The following is a 25,152-nucleotide window of genomic DNA, read 5'->3' on the forward strand; positions in this document are numbered from 1 at the left end:
ATCACGATGAAGGAAAGAAAGTGGCTCGGACAAGACAAGAACACTTGCAAAGCCCGGTTGCTAATCGATGTCTGGCCCGGGAAGCGCATCTCACCAAACAGGTCACCTTCCTACCCTGGAAATGAGAGGGGTTGCGTAAGTGCGTCACCCCCTTGATGTGTGTGATGACTAGGGAATGACAAGTGTACGTGTCTTTATGTTCCTAAATGTGTGTAAAACACATGCCGGCAGCCTCATGACAGACACAGGAAGGAGAGCACGAAGAAGCACGGAGCAAAATTCCTCAAAGAAACCATCTTGCGGACGATTAAAAATCGCTGATGTCATCCAACGCGTCTGCAATTCTCTTGCTCAAGAATGACAAGTTTGGGGACATAACCCCAAAATCTCAATAACCACAACTGACCTTTAATGGGAAACTGTCAGTGCTTTTTAATAAGTGTGGTGAGGAGACTTCAAATCACAGCACAACAGAACTTGTGTTAAGTGTTAACGCAGTTTGTAGTCAGTGGATCATACAGAATAGTATTCAGTTAGGAACGTTATAGCCGAAAAACATTACATTTTAATTCCCCGTGAGTAAACCAATAAGTAACTGGAAAATCATCACTGGAAGAACATGGAAACAGTCAAGCATAACAAACCTACAGAAGGAGAATTATCTCCAAATTTAGGAAGTACATTTATTTACCTGCCTACCCACCTCTTCAAGCCTATGCTTAGCACACGTGCAAAAATAAAATACAACTACTGCAATTATTACTATCATTTTCTTCTGCCCTTAGGTGAGAAACACCTGACAGCTACATGCTGAGCCGCGCTAACAAAACTAAACCGTTCACGTTCTTTAATAGTAAAATTACCATTACTGAATCATTGTCATAAAAAATGCATTCAAGTACCTTACCACTTATTTTAAATAAACACCAATTTTGAAACAATCAACTTTGAAAAGCTGTATAAGTTTTTTTTTTTAAAAATCCCTGATTACATTTCTATTTATTCACCGTGGTAGACTGAAACACTGTATTTTTAGAGACTAACTACCACTTAATTTCTTTAAAAAAACACACGCACACATACAACAAACCTGCATAATGTGGAACAGCAGTGAAGGAGGAAAAAATGTGCTTGTCACTTATCTTGACTGTACATAAGAATCGCGATAAACCACGGCACTGGTGCCACGTTCGTACGTGAGAAAACAGTTAACTCCTAGCACGGAGCACACTGTTTACCAAGACAATACTCTATTAAGTCCAAGGCTGGGACTCTCCCCTCCATTCTTCATTCAGGCCACCAGAGCATTCCCACCGACGTCCTTGGGAGGCTCTGAACACGGTGAAAGTACACACGGACTTTCCGTTCCGTAGCTGACAGTGTGTGCAAGAAGGACTATGGGAGTACTGGCTTGGCAGCTGCAGCTCCTGAATTTTATGCTTTACCTCGGGATAGGCTACAAAGTGATCTGTATGCCACGTGCCTAACAATCTCCATGCTACTGCAGTTTCTCTAGCAAAAGAAGATCAGCCCCCAAACAGAAGCTTCTCTGGGGACTTTTTAAATCCTCTTCAGTTGGTCAGTTCTGGTTCTCCATTTATCCACAGAGCCGCGAACTTTCAGTATTACGTTTGTTCAGTGGTTTGCACGTTAGCTAAAAAGACAAACGCCTGAATTTTTTGTAACCTTCTAGAAGAAGTCACACTTAATACACTAATTTGAAAAACAAAAACGAAACAGCTTATCCCTATACAGAAAAATAAAACCTACATAGGATGTGTATTTTGCTAAACAACTTACTTATGTTTATAGGTAAATTACTTACAAAAGTGACACCAGAATAGAACCTGTACCGTGAGTCCAGTGACAAGAACAGAATATCGCAGCCCCCTTGCCAATACGCCGGAACTGATCACTACTCGGCGAAGAGGGCTGGTACACGAGTCGGCTTTCGCATCAGCAGTGAGAGCTGCCTGCGTCTCTCGTGTTTTCCATGCTGTCTTCTTTGTATTCTGGTTTCATTTTGCCTTCGTCATCCTTGCGTGGAGTTAAATCTTTTTCAGTGAGCTGGTCTTTGGTTTGGGGTTCGTGTGTGGAAACAGGATCTAAAACTACAACAGGTCCAGCTTGTTGCTCTTTGCCAAAGCACTGGCTCCTGCATCCGGCGTTACTGGGAGGCCTGGAGGAAGAACATTTACACAAAACAAAACAAAACAAAAAAGCAGAGAGAGAGAAAATATTTGGCTTCCATATTCCTGGATTCAGACCAACCAACCAAAAAAAAAAAAAAACCCAAATGCTCTAAGTCTAATTAGCATGCACAAAGTGGTCTTTGAGGTGCCAGCCATTAAAATAAAAAGGAGCTATTAGATGACATATTAGGAGCAGGAGGCCAGGAGAAAGAAGGCGGAAAAAGTCAGAGCAATTAACTACGGAAGTGTTAAAAAGCCAAATTCACCTACCTGCTTAATTACACACTCTTCTCAAGAAGTGCAAAGCTCTTGGGTGCCTGGCGCAGGCCGTCCCACTGCGCCCAGACTCCTGTCCCACCTTCTCTTAGCCAGAAGGAGCCAGTGACACCCCCCACCCCCGCCACCCATCCTGTCCCTGGGAACAACTAGCTGCAGATCAGCTCTGAGGAGACCACCCCGCTGAGCGAAGGAAGCCAACCCCATCCCGGATGGGCAGCTGAGAGACGTGCCTGCCGCTGCCATTAGTGACCAGAAGAAATCTGGCGAGACCTGGGGAGGGGCGAGGGAGGAACAAGGGCAGATGGAAGAATCCAGAGGATAAGCTAAAATGCTAAGTGACCATCAACTTTTTCCCTAAAGGAGAACCCTGTTTCTGGCGAAATTTCTTAATGAATTTCAGAGGTGGCTTCTTTCCCCACAGAAGCTTCCTCTCTTCCCTTCTATTCTAAGGCACGAAGCTACTGCTTCTCAAGCTGTGTGAGTGACAATCTCCTTGTGAAAACAGGGACGTCTTCTGTGTCTTTTCCTGCCACGTGTCAGGAAGGCGGGACAGGGGCCCTTCAGACTTCACTGGCCTTCATGGCAAAGGCTACGATGAGAAGCTCGAACCAGCACACCCGTCCCGCCTCTGGTGAGTCCACTGCTCGACCAGCCCTTCACGGGAGTTGGTGCCGCTACAACTCCCTGAGCCCTGGAGCCATCCACACACTCCCTCACCCCCTACGACTCCTCGCCGGTGGAACTCACCACAGTCACGATGCAATGAGTGCTGTGTAACGCGTCTGTCTCTTTAATTAAGAGGGAGGCGTGCACGAAACTGGGACCCTCGGCTTCGTTCACCTCCACCCGGCACCTAGCGTGGGCCCACGCGTGGCATGAATAAACGAGTGAATACTAACGAGATGTGAGGGGCTCAGAAGCCCACGCTCTGGCGTGGCCAGGTCTGGAGGTCTCCCTCGCGCAAGAAAGCATCAGAACAAATGCCTGACTACTGAGAAAAGGCAGCCTGTCTGCTCCGGCCACAGGTACCAAGACCTGAAACCCGACGACCGCGGTCTTCCCGCCTTCTGCCCGGTACTGTGAAATCTGTCCTGATGCTTGAAAACCGCTCCGTCTGGCCTTTCGGTTACACTGCATGACTTGGCCACCATCGACAGTGACTAACACACGACTCGGTCTTCTGTGGCAGTGGCGAGCGCACAGAGGACCGGGAGACGGAGGAGAGCCACGCCGCGGTGAGGACAGATCCCTTTGTTTTGGCCTCAGTTTGACAACACCTTGTCATCAGAAAATGCCAGGACACCTTCCATCAACCTGGACCACAGATCCGCCTCTTAGGACATCTGCTGCTGTGCTTCGGGAATCAACAGGGGATACAGTTCCCCCAGCGGTACTCGGTTTGACCTTCTCTGACCCAGACAACGCCTGAAAGACTGTGTGCACTAGGGCACGGTCACGGGAGCAGAACCACTGCGAGAGACCTACGAGATTCACGATTGGAATGAGGCTTCAGGCAAGGGAGAGAGCGAGGCTGTCTGGGTAAGTCTGTGGCCTCTGCGTCCGACGCTGGACCTGAATGAAGTCAGCGGTTCTGGCAGCTGAAAAGGAACATGGGTGAAAATTGACAAGAGACTGAGGACAAACCGCAGCTCTGTCTCTTTCGCAGTCTCCAAACCCCACGACGTAGACGACCTGCAGGAACCACACACGGACCTGGTCCAAAAGTTGGAAAAGCTGGAGGAGGAGCTGGGGGCCGCTGGGAAAACCGTGGGCCAAATGCCACCACGTGCTAACTAGGGGACACTGCGCATGGACCGTCACGGCGTCTGCCCTCCGCGGACCTCCAGAGCCTTCAAAACAGAACAGAAATGACACCGGTGTCACTTCTGCCTTCTAAAGCTCACGCGAATTTGTCTTGTGGCCCACGCTAACCTGGAAACAAACGGGCACGGGAATCCTAGGAAATGAAGCTCCAGCCTGGCTCGGCTGTTTTGGCCCCAAAGCCACAACAGTCCGCAGGCCGGTCACCGGTCTGGCTCTGCCATGTTGGGTCTGAGCCCACTGCTACGTGAGCCAGCCGGTCTGCTCGAGGCACGAAGCTTCGCCTCCTCCTAAGTGAGCAGCTTCCGTCAACCCGTACTGACCTTCGGCACTTTCGGAGAACAACCGTGGATGTTTTCACGCCCGTGTGTGTCTGCAGGTGAAGGGGTGATGAACACACCCTAAAGAAAGCTTCTCGCATCGGCTGGAGGTGAAAACTTCCAGGAAATGCTCTCAGGCTTCCACAAGAGCAACAAGGGGATGTCGACTGAATCGAAAACTCAGAAACCTTGCGTGGTCGGGATGAAATTGGCCCGGAATTGTCTTAGTGCCTCAACTACAGATCGATTCATTATTAAGTCACCCGTAGGCTACAGCGAGACAACTCCGTTGGTTATCACCGTGGGCAGTTTCTCTGAATGCACGCACTGAGAGTCCGAGTAACTGATTTCTCACGGATAGTGACCACTGACTGGGAATCCCAATGGGTTCAGGCCAAAAGGGGCTACGGCAGGCAATCATCGAGTCCAACTGGTCCTTTAACAGATGAGAACAATGAGTTTTGGAGGAGAGAACCTGGCCTACAATCACATGGTTCATCAACGGCAGAGGCAGTGCAAGAATCAGGAGCTCTCTCCTTTCCTGCTTCTTCCACGGTGCCATGCCACTTACCAAAGGTGTCTTCTCTCAGAAACTGGACAATAACGCCACAGGCTAATTTTGGCACGTTTACTGATTTCTTTCTCTCTGAATCCCTGTTTTCAGATGCCTCTTTCCGAGTCCATCCCTTCAAACGATCCTTTGCCTCCTTTCCCTGTGTGACTGGTACCTCCTCCGGGTTTGAACACATTAGGTCTATTCCAGGTTCCCATGGGGCGCTTCCCAGGACCCCTTCTGGAACGACGGACCTTCTGCTGCAGCCTCATTGTGGCTCCATCCCCATCATGGGAAGGGCCAGAGTGTCATCAGTGACCGTGCCAAGAAACCAGGCTCTTGCTCTAGGCGGCCACAATGGCAAGTTCTAGCAAGTCAAAGCTCCTCCCCTAAGATAGGGGCAGCTGGGTGGCTCAGTCAGTTAAGCCTCTGACTCTTGATTTGGGTTCAGGTCATGATCTCACGGTCATGAGATCAAGCTCCACGTGGAGCTCTGTGTTGGGCGTGGAACCTGCTTGGGGTTCTCTCTCTGTCTCTCTCACAGGCACATGCACACACACTCGCGCGCTCTCTCAAAATAAGTAAATAAACGTAAAAAAAAAAAAAAAAAAAAAGCTTCTCCCCGAAGGGAAAAGGCTCACGGGCTCAAAGGCAACAATCCGATAGGAATTGCAGTATACTATTATTCTGCTCACGTTGTCTGCTTTAATTCTTCATCCAAGGGCAAGGACCACAAAAAAGGAAGTAAAACTAAGTACTCGTGAAAAGTATGGCAGCCTTTCTCCTGTATGCTACAAAATCGCCAAATGTAAAACTTCCATTTTATGGGTGCTCTAAAGTAAGACTAAAATCCTGTGGCGTTCAGGCTGAAAGGCATCACTGACATGAACTAGTCCAACCTTTTCATTTGTTCGACGAGGACACCAAAGAATAGTGCGTTAAGTGATTTGTTCAAGGGCGCGTAACTTGTTACTAGCAGACACAGGATTAAAATCCTAGAATCTGGATTTCCTGGCCAGTATTCTTTTTCTTACCGCGACATACTGGTAGTCATTTATGATCCATTCAAAATATTTTCACGGGTCATTTTAGATGGTTTGCTCAAGAGCTATTTCAAGACAAAAAGAAAAACTGAAAAGCAAAATAAAAGCTCAGAGACAATGTAGCAATCTGTGCCGCTCCACGGAGCCGATGCCGGAGTGCACACAGCTCGGGTGCCCTTTTAGAAAGCAGCTACTGTTCCCCAGCTACAAGAGAGCCAGAATGTGGGGCCCGGGCATGTGGGGGCCACTTGCTAGTCAGAGGAAAAGACCTGACTCCAAACCACACTGGTACCACAAAAACCCGAACGACTGTAAACAGCGTTGCCAAAACTGAACTTTCATAAAGGGACTCGGTGATTTCTCAGACTGTGTTACAAGAGACAAAGGAACAGCATTCTAATTTTCAAAAAGCACATCATTGTTTGCATTCAATGAAATTCCTTTCAAAAATCAACTTTCCACGTTCCAATTATATTCAACAACATTCTAGCTAACATTTCGGCTGCAATTCAAATTAACTAATGCCCCAAAGAGCCCTAATAGATGTGGTTCTGAGCTCAATTGAATACAATCAAAGCTCACGAAATGAAGGGGGAAATGCTTATTTCATGCAAATTCTGCATATCACTCAAGCTTAATTTTACTGATAATATAAAGGTGGGACATTTTGAACATTACAGTGAATGAAACTTTTAAGCGGTGAGAGTTATTTTATAAAATGCTACCTCTGAAAAGCTGATTGCCAAACAGTATAAAAATGGTTGGAGGCATAAATGCCAAGTTCATTTCTATTTCACTTCGGAGGTAACTATCTTTCAAATCGCAACAGCTGGACTATTTAACACAATCTGGTGAATCAAAGTCTAGTTCTTCTCTGGTCTCCCGGTGGGACGTCTGCATTAGTCTGTGGCAGCCGTCCAAAAAATGACGCACAGCCGGACGGTCTGAACGCTGCTGCGTTTACAATGAAAATGAATAAAGCTGCAATCGTATTTACCACCTCCAAGGACAGAAGACGGAAAGATTTAAATTTGTCTTTCTAAAGTAGTTTCCTGGGAAAACTCCAAAGAGGAAGTCTGCTTTCTATTTTCCCGTGTGTAAAAATAAGAAGTCTCACTTTGTTTCCGGAGCCCTTTATACAGTTACTACAACAGTGAGCGGGAGCGGCTTTACAGGAGAGGTGGTTTTTAGTGTTTCTCTCAGATACCCTATTTGTTGGGGGATTGTAACACGCTTGTCCCAAATCTCCCCAAACGGTTTCAAACAGAAGGTGAGGCTGTCTGTCATTAGTACCAGTTTGAACACTTTCAACTGTAATGAAGGTAGAACAAAGCTGAATTCTTTCAGCTTTGTGTACTTTTCGAAACTCCATTTAGGCTCAAAGAATAGTTTTTCGATTTGGGTCGCCTGCTACCTGATGCAAAAGTAGATATAATTTTAAATTCTGAAAACAAAATTGATAAACAACGAAACAGCACCTTGGGTTTGAAAAGCTGACATCAGCTTCTGGATTGCTGATTTGCCCTAACCATCAACCACAATTCCTTCTTACAGCAGAAGTAACAATGGCTGGCTGGGCAAAGACGTCCTTGTCCACACGGAGCCGTATTTTCTTCAGTGGAGTAAAGCCAGCACAGGCATATGGGGGCTCGGGTTCCATCCCAGACCGTGGGGCGCGCTACGAAGTCCTGGCCCGCTTCTTTTAATCCTAACGTGGGCTGGACCGTGGACATTCACAGATCCCAAAATGCCCTGGGCCCAGGGAGGCTCAGGAAACTGGGCCATTCTCACCAGCAAAATCAACACTGAGAAAGCATGAACCCAACATTGATTTCAGCTCAGGCAAAGATCCTGAAATGCGTGTGCTACTCTTTTGGGCTACTTTTTGAGCTTTTCGTAATTTTCCACAACTTTAAGTCACCATGAAAAATCCATTTTTGATCCCAGCTATTAACAGGGAATGTTATTTAAAAGAAGTACCTTATTTAAGGAACATAATGTCTTCTATAAAATTCACCATATATACCACTGGCTCCTCAAAAAAGCCAGCCTGCATAAAATGCTTGCATTTTTCTAGGGGTGCAGAACAATATTTTTAATTTTTCAAATACTTTTCCTTAAATTTACCAAGTTATATACGTTGAACTCTCTTTTAAGATGGGAAGTCACAGTGCTACTTTTCATAGTTCTGTGACAAGGTATATTTCAAAGGAAATGTGTTTATCAGGTTTTAGAAGTTAAGTCAATGTATTCTTAGGTCTGAAATCGCATTTAACTTTTAGCTGGCTACTTCTATTTGAAGAAATCAAATACCACCCCCCCCCCACTGCCATCCATAAATAAAAGGAAACACAAAGGCTGCAGAGACTACTGAAAGATACTTTAAAAAACAAAAACAAAAACAAAAACAAACAAAAAAAAAACTGCAAAGCACCAAAGGCAATTTGGTTCTCTATGCAGAAATGATACATTTTATGCAAAGTCTCTTAAAATCACAGGTGTTTGCAACTGGAGGCAAATGTTAGGAGGCAATTAATTCTCTGGGAGAACTGAGAAGGGCTCAGGGGCATTTTAAGAGTCATGCTGAGATTTACTGGACAGAATTTTAACGCTAGATGTATTACAGCCTGAACGATTAACCTGGAAGAAGTTGTTGTCTGTACGGCAAGTCAGAGCACTTGTAAGACAATGCTGACAGGCGGCCCTCTGGGCCGGTCCACAGGGCAACTCCTTGGGGCGGGGGGTGGGGAGGAAAAGAAGACAAGAACGCCAAGCGAGGGGATCTCCAACTTCCAGAACATCCAGTTGTTCTGCTAATTTTGTTGTTGAGACTTAATTATCCATGTACGGGCACACAAGGAGGACCTTTGTAGTCGTGCCTTGCCGAGCAGAGCCACTTCCTGCGGTGTGAGTACACAATTCGACGGCACTAAGATTACAGTTGAGGGCACAGCAAATCCTTTCATTGTGTAAGCGCATCGGATGAAGCAGTAACTTCCAGGCAGTTCATTCTGCTGGCCAGTGGTGTCTGCTCAGAAGCGAATGTTTACTAAGTACGGAGAAGGGGCCCCCATTCTTCTCCCCACCCCACCCCACGGCGCGCGCACACATACGCACGTTCGCACACGCACACGTACACAAAAGAGGAGAAAGGAGAGGAGGCAATGATGGCGAAGGGTGAAGGGGCAGGAAGGAAACCCACCCTTTCCCACCACAGGATCTGGAAGAACTTCTCTATTTTCCATTTGAACAAAATGTTGACCCAAGCCTCTCTCAAGGAATAGTTATGTGACCTGCCGAATGAATTTCCAGCTGAGATCAATATTTGAGACAAGAGCTTCATGCAAGGTTCCCTAAAAGGAAGAATCTCAATTTCTATTTGGTAACAGATTTCAGAAGCTCAGATTTTCCAGCTCCGATCCAAAAGGGCAGCGTCTTTCAACTTCATTTTTCTACATTAGTTTTACACTGGAAATAATGACATAAAACTGAAGAGACCAGTTAGAGGTCAAATGATGATAAAATCAATTTTACTTTTAATGTATAACCTGAAAGGCAATTAGATTTTTTTTCTTTCATGGAAATGTTTGACTGATCGCACTAACCAAGAGACATCTAAAATTTTATCTTTTATCATCTACCCTTTGCTATTTAGTTAATGGCTCAAACAAGATGAACTCTTACAAAAATAAATCTGTGTGGGGACAAAAGACACATGTATTTAGAGACACTGCAGATCTAGAAATTAAATGCAAATTACAATAAAAATGGTTTCACTGGCAACGGGCTTTTTCTGCTGAAATTGAACTCCGGTCACCGCCTCACGGGTTTTTGTTTTTGAAATTCGTGTAGGGCACAGCGTGGCCTGTTTTGACCTCCCAAACAAAAAAGCCAAGCTAGCGGCCTTGTCTGGTGGTTGGAAAGTAGAAGAGCTTGATAAAGCTTGGACTTTTGGGGGGAGATTGGGGTTTGAAAAGAAGCATGATGAGTAGAGAAGCTTTAACTGCAAGAGTCTCTGGCGATTGTGGTTCTCACAGGATCTTTGAGAATGAGGGCCGAGAGATGAAGACCCAGCTACGAAATCGCTGCGAAGCACACCAATCACAACGGAACCTGAGTTCACTTTCACATGGGTTCTCCCCCTTGAAACAAGGTTTTGTAGAAGTAACTACATGAGATGAGAACGCACCTTTGAGGTTGACCGCCTTGTTTGGTTGGAACTGTCAGGACATTCACCTTCGTGAAAGTGATTAATAGGAAAAGTGAACACGGATGAATAAAAGCTCAGTACAGATGGGCAGGACCACCAGTAGACGAGACTCTCCAGAGACAGAGAGAAACAAGATGGCAAGAACACAAGAGCTCATGTTGGGCCTCTGCCTGGCTGTGATGCGAAACTCTTTTCTGAGCTCTGCCCAGCTCTTTGTCCCTACTGAAGGCCCACTTGTCCTGCCTCTCTTTACAAGACAGATGTCCTAAAAACACGATGTCCAATGGACACTTCAGCACAAACTCAAAGGCGCTAACCAGTTATTGACCAAAGATGGAGGTGTCTCAAAAAGGTACAGCATAAACTGAATTACATTTATTTTGGGCTATAGAATGTATGTTTTTGAAACAACTGGATTCAGAGTGATTCATCTTTGTATTACCATATTATCATTTAGTAAAACACCTTTCTAAACCAATGATTAGAGTCAGGTTACTTTCAAGATTTTTGACTCCCTGGGAATAAACTATTCTTCAAAATGTCTGAAAATGTCAAAAAATAATTTTAAAAAAGTATAAATGAAACTGATGCCAAAAACTAAAGCAGCTTGGGCTGGTTTTGTGATATGGTACTTTGCAAAATTTGTGAAGCTTGCCTCTTTACTGGACATTTGACACAAAAAACATTAAAAGGATTTCTTTTTAACTACTCTTTAAGTCTCTGTGCTTATTCGGCTTGGCTCCCTTTTTCAGAATTATTTTACTGGCTAACACTTTCTTCCCCTGGGAAGAGGTACTGTAATTGATTAGGTTAGCCTTAGGAAGGGTCGGGAAAGAGACGAACTACCAAGGAGTGTGTCAGGTCAAAGTGGCAGGATGTGAGTGTCACCAGGTCAATGGGGTGATTTAACTGCAGAATCACTGCTTCCGATAGAACACAATCTTATAGTCATTTTCTTCCCTCCATTCTTCAAGCTCGTCATACACTCAACACAGTAGGCTATAGTTCAAAAGCACGGGCTCTGGAGTTGGATACGAAACAGGTCCAAATGAAATCTGACCCGACTCTTGATTAGGAACAGAATTTGGGGCTAAGTGTTTGCCTCAACGAGCCTCAGTTTTGTCATCTGTAAAATGGAGATAGGTCCAATCTGTACATTCGGAAGAATTTAAAAAAAACACATGGAAGCATATGGCTTCACAGTCAGTGAAATACAGTAATCACAGCAAAACCTCACGGAAGCAAAATTCCAAAGTCCAGAACCTCCAAAGTGGCACCGGGGGCCATGACCCATTGCCTCATCTGTAATCAACATATATATCCTGCCTGTAGCAATTAAAGTACTTCTCCTCTTGGACAGATATTATTATAATGTGAATATATGCATTAACATACAATACATGTTATGAAGAATAACAAATATTAACTAAAAAAAAAGAGAAAAAAATATACAATGGAATGTTGTAGCCTTTTACCCCCAAAATGTTTTCCCAACTTACCTCACCTGCATCAAGAGCATTAGACTCCTGCTTTCTTTGATAATGGAGCTAACATGTTTCAGGGCCTTCACACAGGATTAAAATGGAAGATGACTTCACCCATATCCAGGTACGCTGTGTCACATTAAAAATGTATACCTGTGCAGGGTGCCTGGGGAGGGCTCATTCGGTTAAGCTCAGGTCTGACTTTGGCTCGGGTCATGATCTCACAGTCTGTGAGTTTGAGCCCCGCGTCGGGCTCTGTGCTGACAGCTCGGAGCCTGGAGCCTGCTTTGGATTCTGTGTCTCCCTCTCTCCCTGCTCCTCCCCTGCTCATGCTCTGTCTCTCTTGAAAATGAATAAACATTTAAAAAAATTAAAAAAATATATACGTATATATACATCTGCAATTGTGGCAAACTGATGACTATTTCAAAAAACGAATCCAGCTTCAAAAGCCAGAGTCATTTCGAAACAGACACTGACCATACAATGGAGATTAAAATAGTCCTTGCCCACGTGAAGTGCTAGCACTAATTCTCTTCTAGGACCAGCTATCCAATTTATCTCCTGTGTGATCATGTATCTCTAACCCAGGCAGGTCTGAAAGCATCTGGAACAACAGCCATAGGGTTCAAGTGAGTATGCTGATCCCCAAGAGTACTTCTCTGAAGGATAACTATCATTTAGATTTGGATTTGTAAATTCTGGTAAGGTAGTTTAAAAATTATTTTACAATCCTGGGTTTGTATGTTTTACCATAAATCTATACCGAGGGACACGTTGCAGGCAGAAAATACATGCTTCCCTCTTGTTCCTTATCTTAACTGTGAACATCTTTGCTAAGCAACCACATTTGTGAGGATTTAGGAAAACTAGAGCTTTTGGGGAGCTCTGGAGAGGGCCTAATCTACTTGTCTCAATCTTAGATGAGAAAACACACAACAAAAAGAAAACAAAACAGGTTGCGTGACCTCCCCAAGGAAACCTGGCCCAGTCAATAACGCAGGTGTCCAGTGTCTAAGCTCTGAACTCAACTCTGGCCCGTGATTCTGCAGCAATGGTCCAACATTACAATTTTAACGTAAGAAAAGAATTCACTGAGATATTTTTCATACATCATGCAAGTCACATGACAACCCTACAAGGTGGGTGTTGTTACCCTCACTCTACACATGCGGAAACAGGATCACGGGCTCAATATCTTGTCTAAGGTCCTAAAGACCCCAAATGGCAAACCCAGTCGAGCTCCAGTTCCGGCAATGAACTGACGCTCCTTGCCACCCGGTGCACACATGGAAAGGCACAGGCTTAGAAAACCGAGCACACCGCGTTTCCCTGCTACACCCCTCCCCAGTCTCGAGGCTTCTCCAGGCGAAAATACAAACCATCCTCATCTTTCTGACCCTGTGAAACACTCAGCCTCTTCCCGGGTATTGTAGCTGCCTGGAAGTAATAAAACAGTTATCTTTGAAAAAAATCTATAATTTGGAATTTTCCCTATCTTATATTGACCATCCCACCCATAGATCAGCTTGAATCAATGAGTCTTACTATACATTTGACATGGTCAGATTACTCTGTCAAAAGAAAAGAGCATGAAAGCAAAAATCAGGTTTGTTGGCTGGTTGCGTATTTATGTATGTATGCATTCCTTATTTATTTGTTTTGCTTGGCCCCTCTTTACCCCTCATAGCATAAAGGGATATTTATTTATGCTATCATTATTCCTGCCTGAATTAGAAGTAATCAGAATTGGGGTGCCTGGGTGGCTCAGTCGGTTAAGCGTCCGACTTCAGCTCAGGTCATGATCTCACCGTTCGTGGGTTCAAGCCCCGCTTTGGGCTCTGTGCTGACAGCTCAGAGCCTGGAGCCTGCTTCAGATTCTGTGTCCCCCTCTCTCTCTGCTCCTTCCCCACTTGCACTCTCTCTCTCTCTCAAAAATAAACATTAAAAAAAATTTTTTAAAGAATCAGAATTAATGAAATTCAAATTTGCTGTTAGATTCAAGATATTATTACCAGACAGTATATACTTATTAGAAATAATTAACAGGACACAAATATTTCTAAAGCTATTATTAAAATAGAAATAATCAGGCTTCTCTAAGTCTTGATTACCTTTTCCTTTCTTTTTCTTCTTTTTTCTTAAAAATAATAACCCTTGCTCTGCTTAGGCTGGTGACAAGAATGTTAATTTTAATTAATCCTTGCAATTAAGTATTAAAGCTATCCCTTGCCATCCCATAAGGCCCTAGGAAATAAATCCATACATTTCTGGCACTATAATTTACCGGACTGGAGTTACTCAATTATTTGGAATACACATATATGTTGATTTTAGGAATTTATTGAAAGAAAAAAAAAACTTTCCAGGAATAGCTTGGTGTTACAATTTTCTGATCAAGTGAGGGTCTTACACAGAAAACACCTTTGTTTCTATTCTTTTAAAACCCTTCTTAGTAGGTTTTCAATCCTTCCTGTCCACCTTAGGCCACAGAAGTGAGCATAGCTGAATCTTTCTTTTATAACTGGGTATGCTGTTGTCTCTGATAACTTGATCTTATGTAGGTACAAAGACGCAGAAGTTCTACAAAATTGAGCTGACTGGAAATGACCCCTGAGCATTTAAAAAAAAATGTTAAAAAAAACAAGAAGTCAACCATAGAGAAACAAAAATCTCTAATATTTAGCCTGTGTGCTTGTGGGGCTGCTGAGGAAGAGGGGGGATTGCTGGTTAAGTGAGTATCCTAATTAATTGATATTCTGCTGTTCTAGTAATACTAAAAATGGACTCATTTGTTCATTTGTCCAACAAGTATATACAGAATTTCCAGAATTCTCCCAGGTGTTTGAGATATACCAGTGGACAGACCAAACAAACAAACAAACAAACAAACAAACAAAAACCAAAAAAACCAAACCAAAAAACTCCTACCCTCATGGAGCTGACCTTCTAGCAGGGGAAGAATGGAGTATGGTGAGGCGAATCAGAGTTTAGAGGAACAGGAGGTACAGTTTTGAACGGGGTGGTCAGGGTAGGCCTTATTGAAAAGATGACATTAGGGCAAAGAAATGATGGAGATGAGACAGCATGGCAGGTAGCCACGGGGGCAGGACATATAAGGCCGAGGGGACAGCAAAAGCAAAGGGCTAGGGGGAAGAGATACCCAGCCAGAGAGGTCAAAGGAGAGGGAGGGAGGGGGGGGGGTCAGGGTGGTAGGGACTGGGTGTGTGTGTAGGGGTGAGAGCGAGAGAAAGAGAAAACGTATGTATTAGAGGATAGTGTGATTGTTTTCCTCCCTTGACCTTGATTCCCCGTCAAGAATAGAAAAAGCCATTAGGCTGAAACACCACGGTAGTTTGGCCACAGATCAAAATAAAAATGCAATTATTAGAGTAGAGACAGTTTTGGATTTCACTTTTGGATTGCTGATCCGATTTTCAAGTGCTTTGACAATGTGGGTCTATGAGATGAGACAATGTGGTTTGCCTCTACCTTATGGTTGGGATAACAGAGCAAACTTATTAGTCGAAGCCAGACAGACAATAACCCCTCTCATTCCTGGCAGCCAGACCAGTTTCCGGGAATCCTGATAGATCACATGAGCTTTTGCTTTTAAAGCTTACACGCAACTGCATTAAGTTAAACTTCTTTCGCTCATTAAAAAAAAAACACAAACAAACCTAGGTTTAAACATAAATGAAGTGTGCCTGTCTGCGAAGTGAATAATTACCATGTACATGCGCAAAATCGTCAGATTCATTTGGATAGCCTAATTATACTTAAGACACAGATTTTTCATAAAGGCGCTCTTCCTTGCTAAATGACTGTCAATACGAAAATACATGGCATTGGTTATTTCAGCTGAAGAATGTCAAGAACTGAATAATCAAGCATTAGGTTACAAAGTTTAAAAGTTAATACAGCCGCACAGAGTATTTGTATTAGTGCTTTAAGTAGCTAAATTAAATTGAAATGTGTCTCTTAAGCAGTCATTGAACAAGCAAGATGAGAAATAAATTGAGCTTCACTTAGGCCTTTATGGCATCTAACAACTGTGTCTGTCAACACACGGATCCTTTTCACTGTCAATTCAACACACATTTTGCAGACCTTGGGCCTGCAATTATTTCATTTCCTTTCTTGGAAATGTAATTTCCACTTACTTTTGGAGAATAAAAGACAGACAAAAGGAGGAAGGAGTTGCAGTATTTTCTGATTAAGATTATCTGTATAAAATGGTAAAGGGAAAAAAAAAAATCTATACGCGCACGCTGAAGCACATCTCAGCAACTAACCTGTCTCGGCCAAATTGCTTTTGTGTCTGGGTATTGGGTCAAATGCAGCCAGACTGTTGATGTCAAATTAGGTGTTGAACAAATTTAATAGGAAAGATGAAGAATGAATATAGATCATCTTTTTGTTGGAATAGTTCAAATGACCCCAGTCAAAAGAAAGGAAACACACGACCGCAGGAGAAAGTGTGCTTTTAATTAAACACAATGAAATGAGATAAAACTGTAAATCGGCAAAGAAGTCCATTCATTCCAAAAGAGGGGGGGGAGAAAAGTTAATCGTGCCCGGAGAGAGCAACACAAGAGTGGAAGAAAATACGAGTTGGCAAAAATAGACCTAAATTGAATTTCCACTTCGTTTGTCCAGGCTTCACCTTTTACACCAGGACAGGTACAGCTACAGAAAAGGGTTCTTTCTCTCCTGATGGAACAGGAAATCCGAGGTTTCAATTAACCATGATTACAATATTCGGCTGACCTGATCTGTCTCACCTCTTCCTTTTCTTCAAGTGGCAAACCAGCTGACCGTCTGGCAAGAGAACTACAGCAAAACTAGAGGAATTCCGAGAAGAGCTTGCCTTTGCTGTAAGACAAACCGCCCCTCCACGGGATCCGTCCGCAGCACACTGAACAGCGGGATTTACTCTTTGGCAGGGTGCCACTTTCAGAGCAAGTCTGCAGAGATCACTCTTTACATAGGATCTCTTCACTCTCGAGAGGGAACCATATTTAAGGCACACCGTTGACTGAGGACCAGAAAATAAGGTTCTAAAAATGTCCCCTTCAAAGTACACGTGAAGAGGATATCTACTACCTCCTGGAAGATCTAGCATCTTCCTCGACGGCTCAGAAATCATCAAGAGGGATGATCCGAGCATTTAATCCTGGAAGGATGATTAAGCTCCTCGTGACACCGAATAATTCGTCAATTCTCTGTGCAGAAGAAGAACCGGGTTGCCAAACCAGTTGAGGGGAAGGGATTCTCTCGACACGTATCTGCTCTGGATCAGAATAAGACCTCTGAGCTAGGAGCCTAGAATCACAAGTTGGCTCATCAAACGGAGGAAGGAGAGTAGTTACTGGCTAACTCAACCCAAATCTCTCTGAAGGGGAATAAAGCAAAGTAACACACAGTTAAGTCATCACAGATTCTTCTACACACTTACTTAGTAAAGAGCATCATTACTTACTGAAATGTGACCTTGGAACTTGTACATCCTTCCAATTTACACGAGCCTTCACCTGGCTCAGGTGTTGGGGGGGACGGACTGTTGAATTCTGCCTCCAGAGTTTTCTTGTTCAAGGCTGTTTTTGTTACACTGGATACAGAACCCAACACTGGCATGGATTTGGACTCTGAGGTGGCTAATATCCCGGTTGGACCTTAAAACCAAACACATACCTCAAGTTTAATAATTCTGTGCAATGCTTATTAATATGGCACTGAAAAACAGATTAGCCGAAAATCCCTCAGGAAGCGAGAGGCCGAGTTTTGTTTCAAATTTCGAGAGCATGCCGCAAAATGTTCCTATTAGGAATTTGCTCTGCTTTCGTGGTACTACTGCTTTTCAGGGCACCAGGACCACGCTGAGAAATTATGTCCAGGCCTTTAAGAAAGCACAAAACCCCAGGCCAGGGTTCCCTCACTGACCAGAGTCCTTATTAATACCGGAATTGTGAAAACTCTTTTCTTCTCAGAGCATGGCTTTCTGACAGCCCTACTTGAACCATTTGGCCTCTCAAGAGTTAATTCTTCCCCAAACTCAGCTCTGCGTTTCAAACAGCAAATGGAACAATGTCAAAGGCTCTTTTTAAAAGGCTCATGGAGGCTTCTTAAGCATTAAACGGCTTTTATGAACATTTTTCATTTTAATGTGATTGAGAAGTAAGTGGATTTATTTCCTGTTAAAACACAGACACAGGATTCTAAAAATTAGGTGGCAAAGAGGTTGGCTGTTTACCTCTCGGATTCTTCTGCTCTTTGGGACAGGATCAAATGACTACAACAGTGCTTGTGCCTGAAATTACTGGCGTACCAATCCAAAACTCCCGGGCACCGGAGCAAAGTTCTCTCATTGTCTGTTTTCTACTCTCAGTTAGAAAGATACTATCCTAGCCAGCTTTTTTCAAAGCAAGGTTCTAATATGTCTTTCTTGAAACCTCAGAAGAAATCTTTGTAAGACAAGAAGATTTATGTAATAAGTCATAAATGTACACACAAAATTAGAACTTCTAAAAATTAGGCTAGAGGACAACCTGCAAGGTGTCACTGAAAAGAGGGCAAAACTTGGGAGGGGTCCCATCTTCCCGAAGCCATGTCGGATCATCTCCTAAAAGGGTAAGTGCTAGCAGGGACCATCCAAAACGCTAGCTGGTTTCTGGTCATTAATATTAGGCTCCGGAATTTCAATGCTCACATTTACATACGAATGAGTCTCAGGTATTCCAACAGTATAACCTATCAACTCCAAAAATGAAGTTCTGATTTGAAAAAAGCCCCTAAAGAGTGGCTGCGAGACTGTTCCGCCATCCCGCTGCTGTACCTCTGATGGCCTCGCTCCTTGTGGGAGACATAGACCCCCTCTGGTCTAAGGGAAAGCCTCAGTTCCCAAAGCACTGGGTGTCTGTCTTCCTCATTTATTTCCACGATACCATCTGGGCAGACAAGCTTGTCACGTTACCGAATATCCTGATTCAAGCTGTGACAAGCCCCCAGGTGCACGGGGATGTGCAAGTGAAGACAGAAGAGTGGGAAGATCAAGAAAGATCCCCAAAATAAAAACACGAAGGTGAATTCGAGATTGGCTTCTGAGCCGCTCTGTTCTGCCCTTGGGTAGTTGCTGACTACAACGCTAGACAGCTTTAAACAGTCCGTCCTCGTAGGAAAGCAAGATCTGCTTCTGAATACCCCGATGCCTGCTGCTGCTTCTGCAAGTGAAGCCAGCTACAAACGATGGAGCGTGGGTGAGCTAGGCCACAGCTCCTGTTTTTTCTTACATATGGAAAAGAAATAAAGAAAAATACAGAACGGTTAACATCATTATTACGGCATCCTGCTTAAGCTGCCCAATGTTTTCCAAGAGGCACTTGCTGCCCTTTGAAACGTCAGCTTGGCAGGCCACGAGTCTTCAAAGTATCAGTTCGGTCTGATAAAAGAAACTCTAAAGAAAAAGGGGCGTCACTGGTCCCTGAGGGAGAGACCAACTATCCTGGGGCCTGAGGTCTGCAAAGCTCTGGCCGCCCCTGCCGCTCCCATGATGCTTCCTCTCTCCACTCTGGGACCTCACATTAGCTTTCCCATAAGCCTTTGTGTACAGAAGGAAAGCTTCTCAAAAGATTCACACGTACCTGAAGCCATGGATCTATCAAATTCATCTCTGTAATGTGCTCCCACCATGCAGCACGCAGCAGACAGCTGTGCTAAGTTTAGCTTCTCGTTCCCTCTCTACAATCCCCTCCCGGATTTTCACTTTGTCATTCCACGACCCTTATACAGAGATGTATTTGGTAAATACCTCTTCCAATTTGATGCTAGAAAAACATCGGCACCATTTAAAAAAGAAAAAGGATGAGTTCTTTTCTAGGTGATAGAGTTTGGAGGTTTGTTTCCTCTTCCCACTGGCGCTTTTGTTTTTGCTTTGGCTACTAGGGAGCTCAAAAGAAAATTTCTGCTCATTTACAAGTCTCTCTCCTCGATAGGATTCCTCTCCACTCTGCCAATTACAGAGTTCTTGTTTTTCTATCCAAATACTGATGATTCCATTGACTATATGCCTTATTACAACATTCCTCAAATGATACATTGAATATTTATATATTCATGGAATAAAATAAGTAAAATGAAAGATTCTCACACGCCTATACAATGTGTTCCCACCTTTCTTTGTCCAGTCTTTGAAATATTCAAATTCCCATAGTGACTAAAATGAAAATGTTTGTCTCTCCCATTGAAAACTAACTTTGAAATAGTGCTGCACATTTGACTAAGTTCGTGAGTGAAGTAGGAGGAACAAAATACAAAATGTAAATGACTGAAAACAAAAATTGGATCCACAAAGTCCTAAAAAATCATGATGGCTATTTGGAATACTTCAAGGATGAAATGTCAGAAGAAGTGATTGTCAGAAAAATGAATAACGATTCATGCTGGAGGCTGGCAAATGCTTATAAAGCAATTCTAAGAAAAAAAAAATCTCTTACAGCATCCTTTAATTTTCCTGAGAGGGGGTTTTTCTGGGCAGGGGGGGAGGGGGAGCAGGGAGAGAATTCTTGCAGGATATTAACAGCAGAATTTCCAGACCAAACTAAAAACTGAACGGCTGAATTTTTTTTTTTTAAGAGGAAAACAGATCTAATCTTTTTATAAGAAAGGTTTGGCTGGTATGTTATGCTGCTTCCAGTTCAAGGAACAAATTTACTAAATTGTTTGAGTAAAATCCCTACGTGGAAACTAGACCTTGATTATCAAAAACCCCAATCCTTCCTATTCTAGCAACTTAAACTTGGTGAACATGACTCAGTGCAGATTTAAACTGTCACAATGGACCAAATAGAGTTGACTGAATGGAGTCTAAAAGGTTCAGCCCATTAGCCACGGTGGCTGGTTAATGCTAGTTTGGGGTAGTTTTTCAAAGCCAGCCTCCTGGCCACAAGGGAAAAACCTCATACAGGTTTCTGCTAATTCCCGTGACCAAGCTGATGGAAAAAAACCGGAAGACACACACAGTTAGCCTTGAGGTCTCGCACGTGCATACCGTGACACAAACGCAGCCTGTGAGCTCCAGGCTCGCTCAGATGGTCGTTTCTAGTTGGTGACAGAGCCGAAATGCGTCGTCCACCCGGTTCGCGGGCAGAGGCAGCAAACAGAACGGATCTGAAGGCTAAAGATGATGCTTGTGCATTTGTAACTGATGCGCCGTGACTACTCTTATTACTGACTATCCTGCCCTGTCTCTGGGCCACGCGAGCTACTCGGCACTCCTCGTGTACTGACTGACGAACTTGATGCTTAGAATAACACGATGGGGTGGCGCTTGTATTACCCTCATTTCACAGATGAGGAAACCGAGGCACAGAGAAGTTGAGCAATTTACCGGCCAGCCGCTCGCCAACAGCAGAGCGAGGACTCCTTCCCGCTACACTGTTGCCAAAGCCCATCCTGAATATCTTCATACCCGGGTATCTTGCGTGAAGCAAGCCCGATCTCTAAAACCCTGATTACCTACAAACAGACAATGTACACACACACCAAAAAGCGAAAACACACCAGTTCTTATGGGATATCCATAGGTACCTTTGCCCATCCGATACTTCTCACTCACATTAAAAACAAATTCAATAATTATAAAAAGAGCATTTCGTGTTACAAAGAGGCTTAAAGGAGAATGTTTCCGAGAGGAAGGGTAGAGCTGCGGAGAATTCAAACCAGCTTACTACTGCTATCTGCTTCTGCTGTCACCTTTCTGCGACGCAAAATCCTCTCTAACTCAGTCTCACTGTTTTCAGTGGCAAGGGATTTTAAGCTTCTTGAACTAGTGGATTTGTTAAGTGTCCCCTAAAGTGAAAAAACAAAAACAAAAACAAAAACAAAAAGGTTAATGGCTTCATAACAATATACAGAAGAATACAAAAATCAAACCAGCAAAACATTACCAGAAATTGAATGGAATTAGGAAACGGAATGAATTTGTTGTATACACGTATATTCTTTTTCTCGTGTGTGTATCTTCGACGACACACGGTGTTGGATCGTTTAAGAAGATGCTACTGAGGATGTAAGATGTCAGCTTTCACATCAAAAGAACAGGACGAGATGGGCTAACTAGGAACTCGGCGGGGGGAGGTGCCCGCACATCGATGAGTAAGAGGCGGGTATGTGTTGATCCGTCGTGTGGAGGGAGAAGCACATATTGAACTCACCTGAGAAGGTTTTCTTGATACAGCAGCCACGAGCTACTGAACCCGAATCCTTGCGGCCCTGAAAAAGTGTGGCTGAGTCTTCAGAATGACCCTGGCTCCACAAGTGGTGGCAATGGTGTCGTGGCCGCCAGAGGAGGCACGTGGTGCTCTCCCGTGGCCTAGAGCCAAAGAAGCACTGCCCTGAGACACCTTGACTTCATTGTGAAAGAGGAGAGGTTATAATGACACAGGGAAGCAAGGAAGGGCCCCGCATCGCCATCCCACATTCCTAACAGAGGAGGCAGCGGAGACGTCACTCAGGGCCCAGAAGACGCCGAAGGAGACAAGAGATGCCGCGAAGCTGTGTGCCTGCTGAAATTGGTTCTGACTTCCAAGGCAGCAGAGAAAGACCCAGGAGGTGGTTCCCTGCCCCGGCTCCTCTGGGAAGCGTGCTACGGAGGGAGGACTATGGCTTTCTATGTCCGGTTCCCAGTCACGTGTTTGCACAGAACACTGGGTGACATAATTCACACCTCGTGTGTAAGGATTCAGCACCGCACCCTTACCGGGGGCCCGTTTCCTTTCGCAAGAAATGCCCTTCCTTAGCTGGGCCACGTGCTTGGCGGGGAAAAAAAAGCCAGGAGGATCCACAATCTTTGTGTTGGAACAGATCAGAACCTCAGGTCTGGCATAGCTCGCCAGGGCCGGTGGCAGCTTTTGCCCACCAAGGCCACCAACGGGGCTGGCCTTTGTCACCTCAGCCTTCATTCTGCTCCTGCCCCCTTCCAACTTCCTGAAGGATTCTAAGAATTCTACTGGCTAAAAACGGTTAACTCATGTTTCTTCTTTGGCCTATAAAACAAAAAAAGTAGCTGGTAAAATCAGGTAGGTACAAATCTCACATGATACAGGTTATTATGTTTTGTTTAGAAAGGTTTCTCCCCTAACTGGGTAAAGGCATTGAAAAAGCAGCCTGATGGGGCTGGGGGGGGGGAGTGACTTACAAGATGAGGAGATGTTACTCTTTCGCTATCAGCTGCCCAGCTAAGAGTAATGTGTAAAATACACATGTAAAATAAGGCTTACACTGTAATCAAGCATATGATACCTCCCCCCTCCCCAAGAAGTACGTACTTTTCCTTTATTGCAAAAATTCACCTAGAAATATACTCAAAGGAAAATCATGGTACATGGAACCCTGTAACAGCTTATTTTATAATTTAAAAAATTAGATGATGTGGTTTGTTTATTTCACAGTTAACAATGCAGAACCGCACCTACTCACGGAAGAGTTAAATAGTAAAATAGGATCAATACCGACAAGGTAAAGAAAATAGAACAAAAGGCAACTAAGATAAATTTGAAAAAAAAAAAAAACATATTAGAAAAACTATTCCCAAATCATGCATTTACAAGTTTTAAAAACTTACCAGCTGTATATTTGTAAATAGATTATTTGAAAAATATAGGGCCATTAGTACTAAAATAACTCATGAAACTGTTACATCGTTTGAATGTCAAGAACAGTCTTTAATTTTCCCAGAGGCTGGAGTTAATTCAAGAAAAAGATATGTGTTGGGGCGCCTGGGTGGCTCAGTTGGTTAAGCATCCGACTTCAGCCCAGGTCATGATCTCACAGTCCGTGAGTTCGAGCCCCACATCGGGCTCTGTGCCGACAGCTTGGAGCCTAGAGCCTGCTTCAGATTCTGTGTCTCCCTCTCTCTCTGCCCCTCCCCTGCTCATGCTGGCTCTGTCTCAAAAATAAATAAAAATATTAAAAAAATTTAAAAAAAAAGAAAAAGAAAAAGATATGTGACCGTGTACATATATGCACACATACACCCTGCAAGGATATCTTTTAAGGAAGAATTTCTCTCACAATATTCTCTCTTTTTTATTTGGATAACAGCATTAATCCCCCAAATTCTGTGGTGAGCTACCCTCTCATCACACCTGATACTGAAAGGTTCTGTTTTCCAAGTTCTAATCTTTGAATCTCAAAACTTTTTTCTCCATCCACTGACTGATGTGACTGACTCAGCTAGTATGGGAGTGAACTTGAAATATGCAGACACTTGGGGAGAAAAGAAAGATGTCTACATGATTCTCAACTGGGATGACCAAGGAGCTCAGCTAATAAAGTACCAAGATTGTCTAAATTATCTATTTATGTTATCATCATAAAGTCTGAGAATCAGAAATTAACTTAGAAACCATATGGTACACAGAATTCCTTCCACTTTACAGAAAAGAGAATTCAAACTCAGTGAGCCTCGGGGTTTGGGCCAGGCCCCACAGTAAGTCAGTGATAGGGCTGGACTTGAACGCAGGTCTTCTGATTCCCAAGCCAGCGTTCAATCCTAGTCCCCATGTTGGTCAAACGTTCATGACACTGACTTATCTAAGTGTTGGTTGGCAAAATCAACTATCCAATAATTCCTGGGTACCCTGAAAAACTGAAAAAGTGCCTGGGAAAAACCTGAAAGAGAATTTCTTAGAAGTTTTTTTTGTTTAGGGGCACCTGGGTGGCTCAGCTGGTTGAGTGTCCGACTCTTGATTTTGGCTCAGGTCATGATCTCACAGTTTGTGAGTTCAAGCCCCACGTCGGGCTCTGAGCTGGCAGTGCGGAGCTTGCTTGGGATTCTCTGTCTCCCTCTCTTTCTGCCCCTCCCCTGCTTGCTTTCTCTCTCTCAAAAGTCAATAAACATTAAAAAAGTTGTTTTTGTTTGATTTAGAGACAACTGAACTTGAAAGAGACTTTTAGATCAATCTGTATGGATTTATTCTTCAGACATCGCTGTGTCTACTGAAAGTGACATTCACATGACTGAGGTGACTTGACAGGCTTCCAAAACCTCCAAAAAACCTTGTGTGACTAGGAGAAGTAAACCATAGATTTTTCTTTTTAATCTACAACTTTTAAAAGTTCAGTGTCAACGGGCTTGGAGAAATAAGTTCAGTCCACACTGAGACTATAGCAATTGACTTGGGAAGTGTCCACATGCAAACAGAGTGAGATTTTCCAAATGCCAAACCAGACACGTGTTTCCTACTCATGTG

General features: G+C 43.8%; 1 protein-coding gene across 2 annotated transcripts in view; it reads right to left on the bottom strand.

Moving 5' to 3' along the window:
- Positions 1 to 407: 407 nt before the first annotated feature.
- SHTN1 (shootin 1) overlaps positions 408 to 25,152 on the bottom strand; it is a 101,951-nt gene continuing 77,206 nt past the window's right edge. The window contains exons 15-17 of one of the 2 annotated variants that reach the window (XM_043597662.1): positions 21,628 to 21,748; positions 17,385 to 17,577; positions 408 to 2,179 (exon numbers count right to left, since the gene is read on the bottom strand). In XM_043597662.1, the coding sequence (XP_043453597.1) occupies positions 1,957 to 2,179; positions 17,385 to 17,577; positions 21,628 to 21,748 (537 nt within the window). In that variant the 3' untranslated portion in view covers positions 408 to 1,956. The remainder of the gene's footprint in view (positions 2,180 to 17,384; positions 17,578 to 21,627; positions 21,749 to 25,152) is intronic. The other variant, XM_043597663.1, reaches the window with a different exon arrangement.

Source organism: Prionailurus bengalensis, chromosome D2 (genome assembly GCF_016509475.1).
Source record: "Prionailurus bengalensis isolate Pbe53 chromosome D2, Fcat_Pben_1.1_paternal_pri, whole genome shotgun sequence".
NCBI lineage: Eukaryota > Metazoa > Chordata > Mammalia > Carnivora > Felidae > Prionailurus > Prionailurus bengalensis.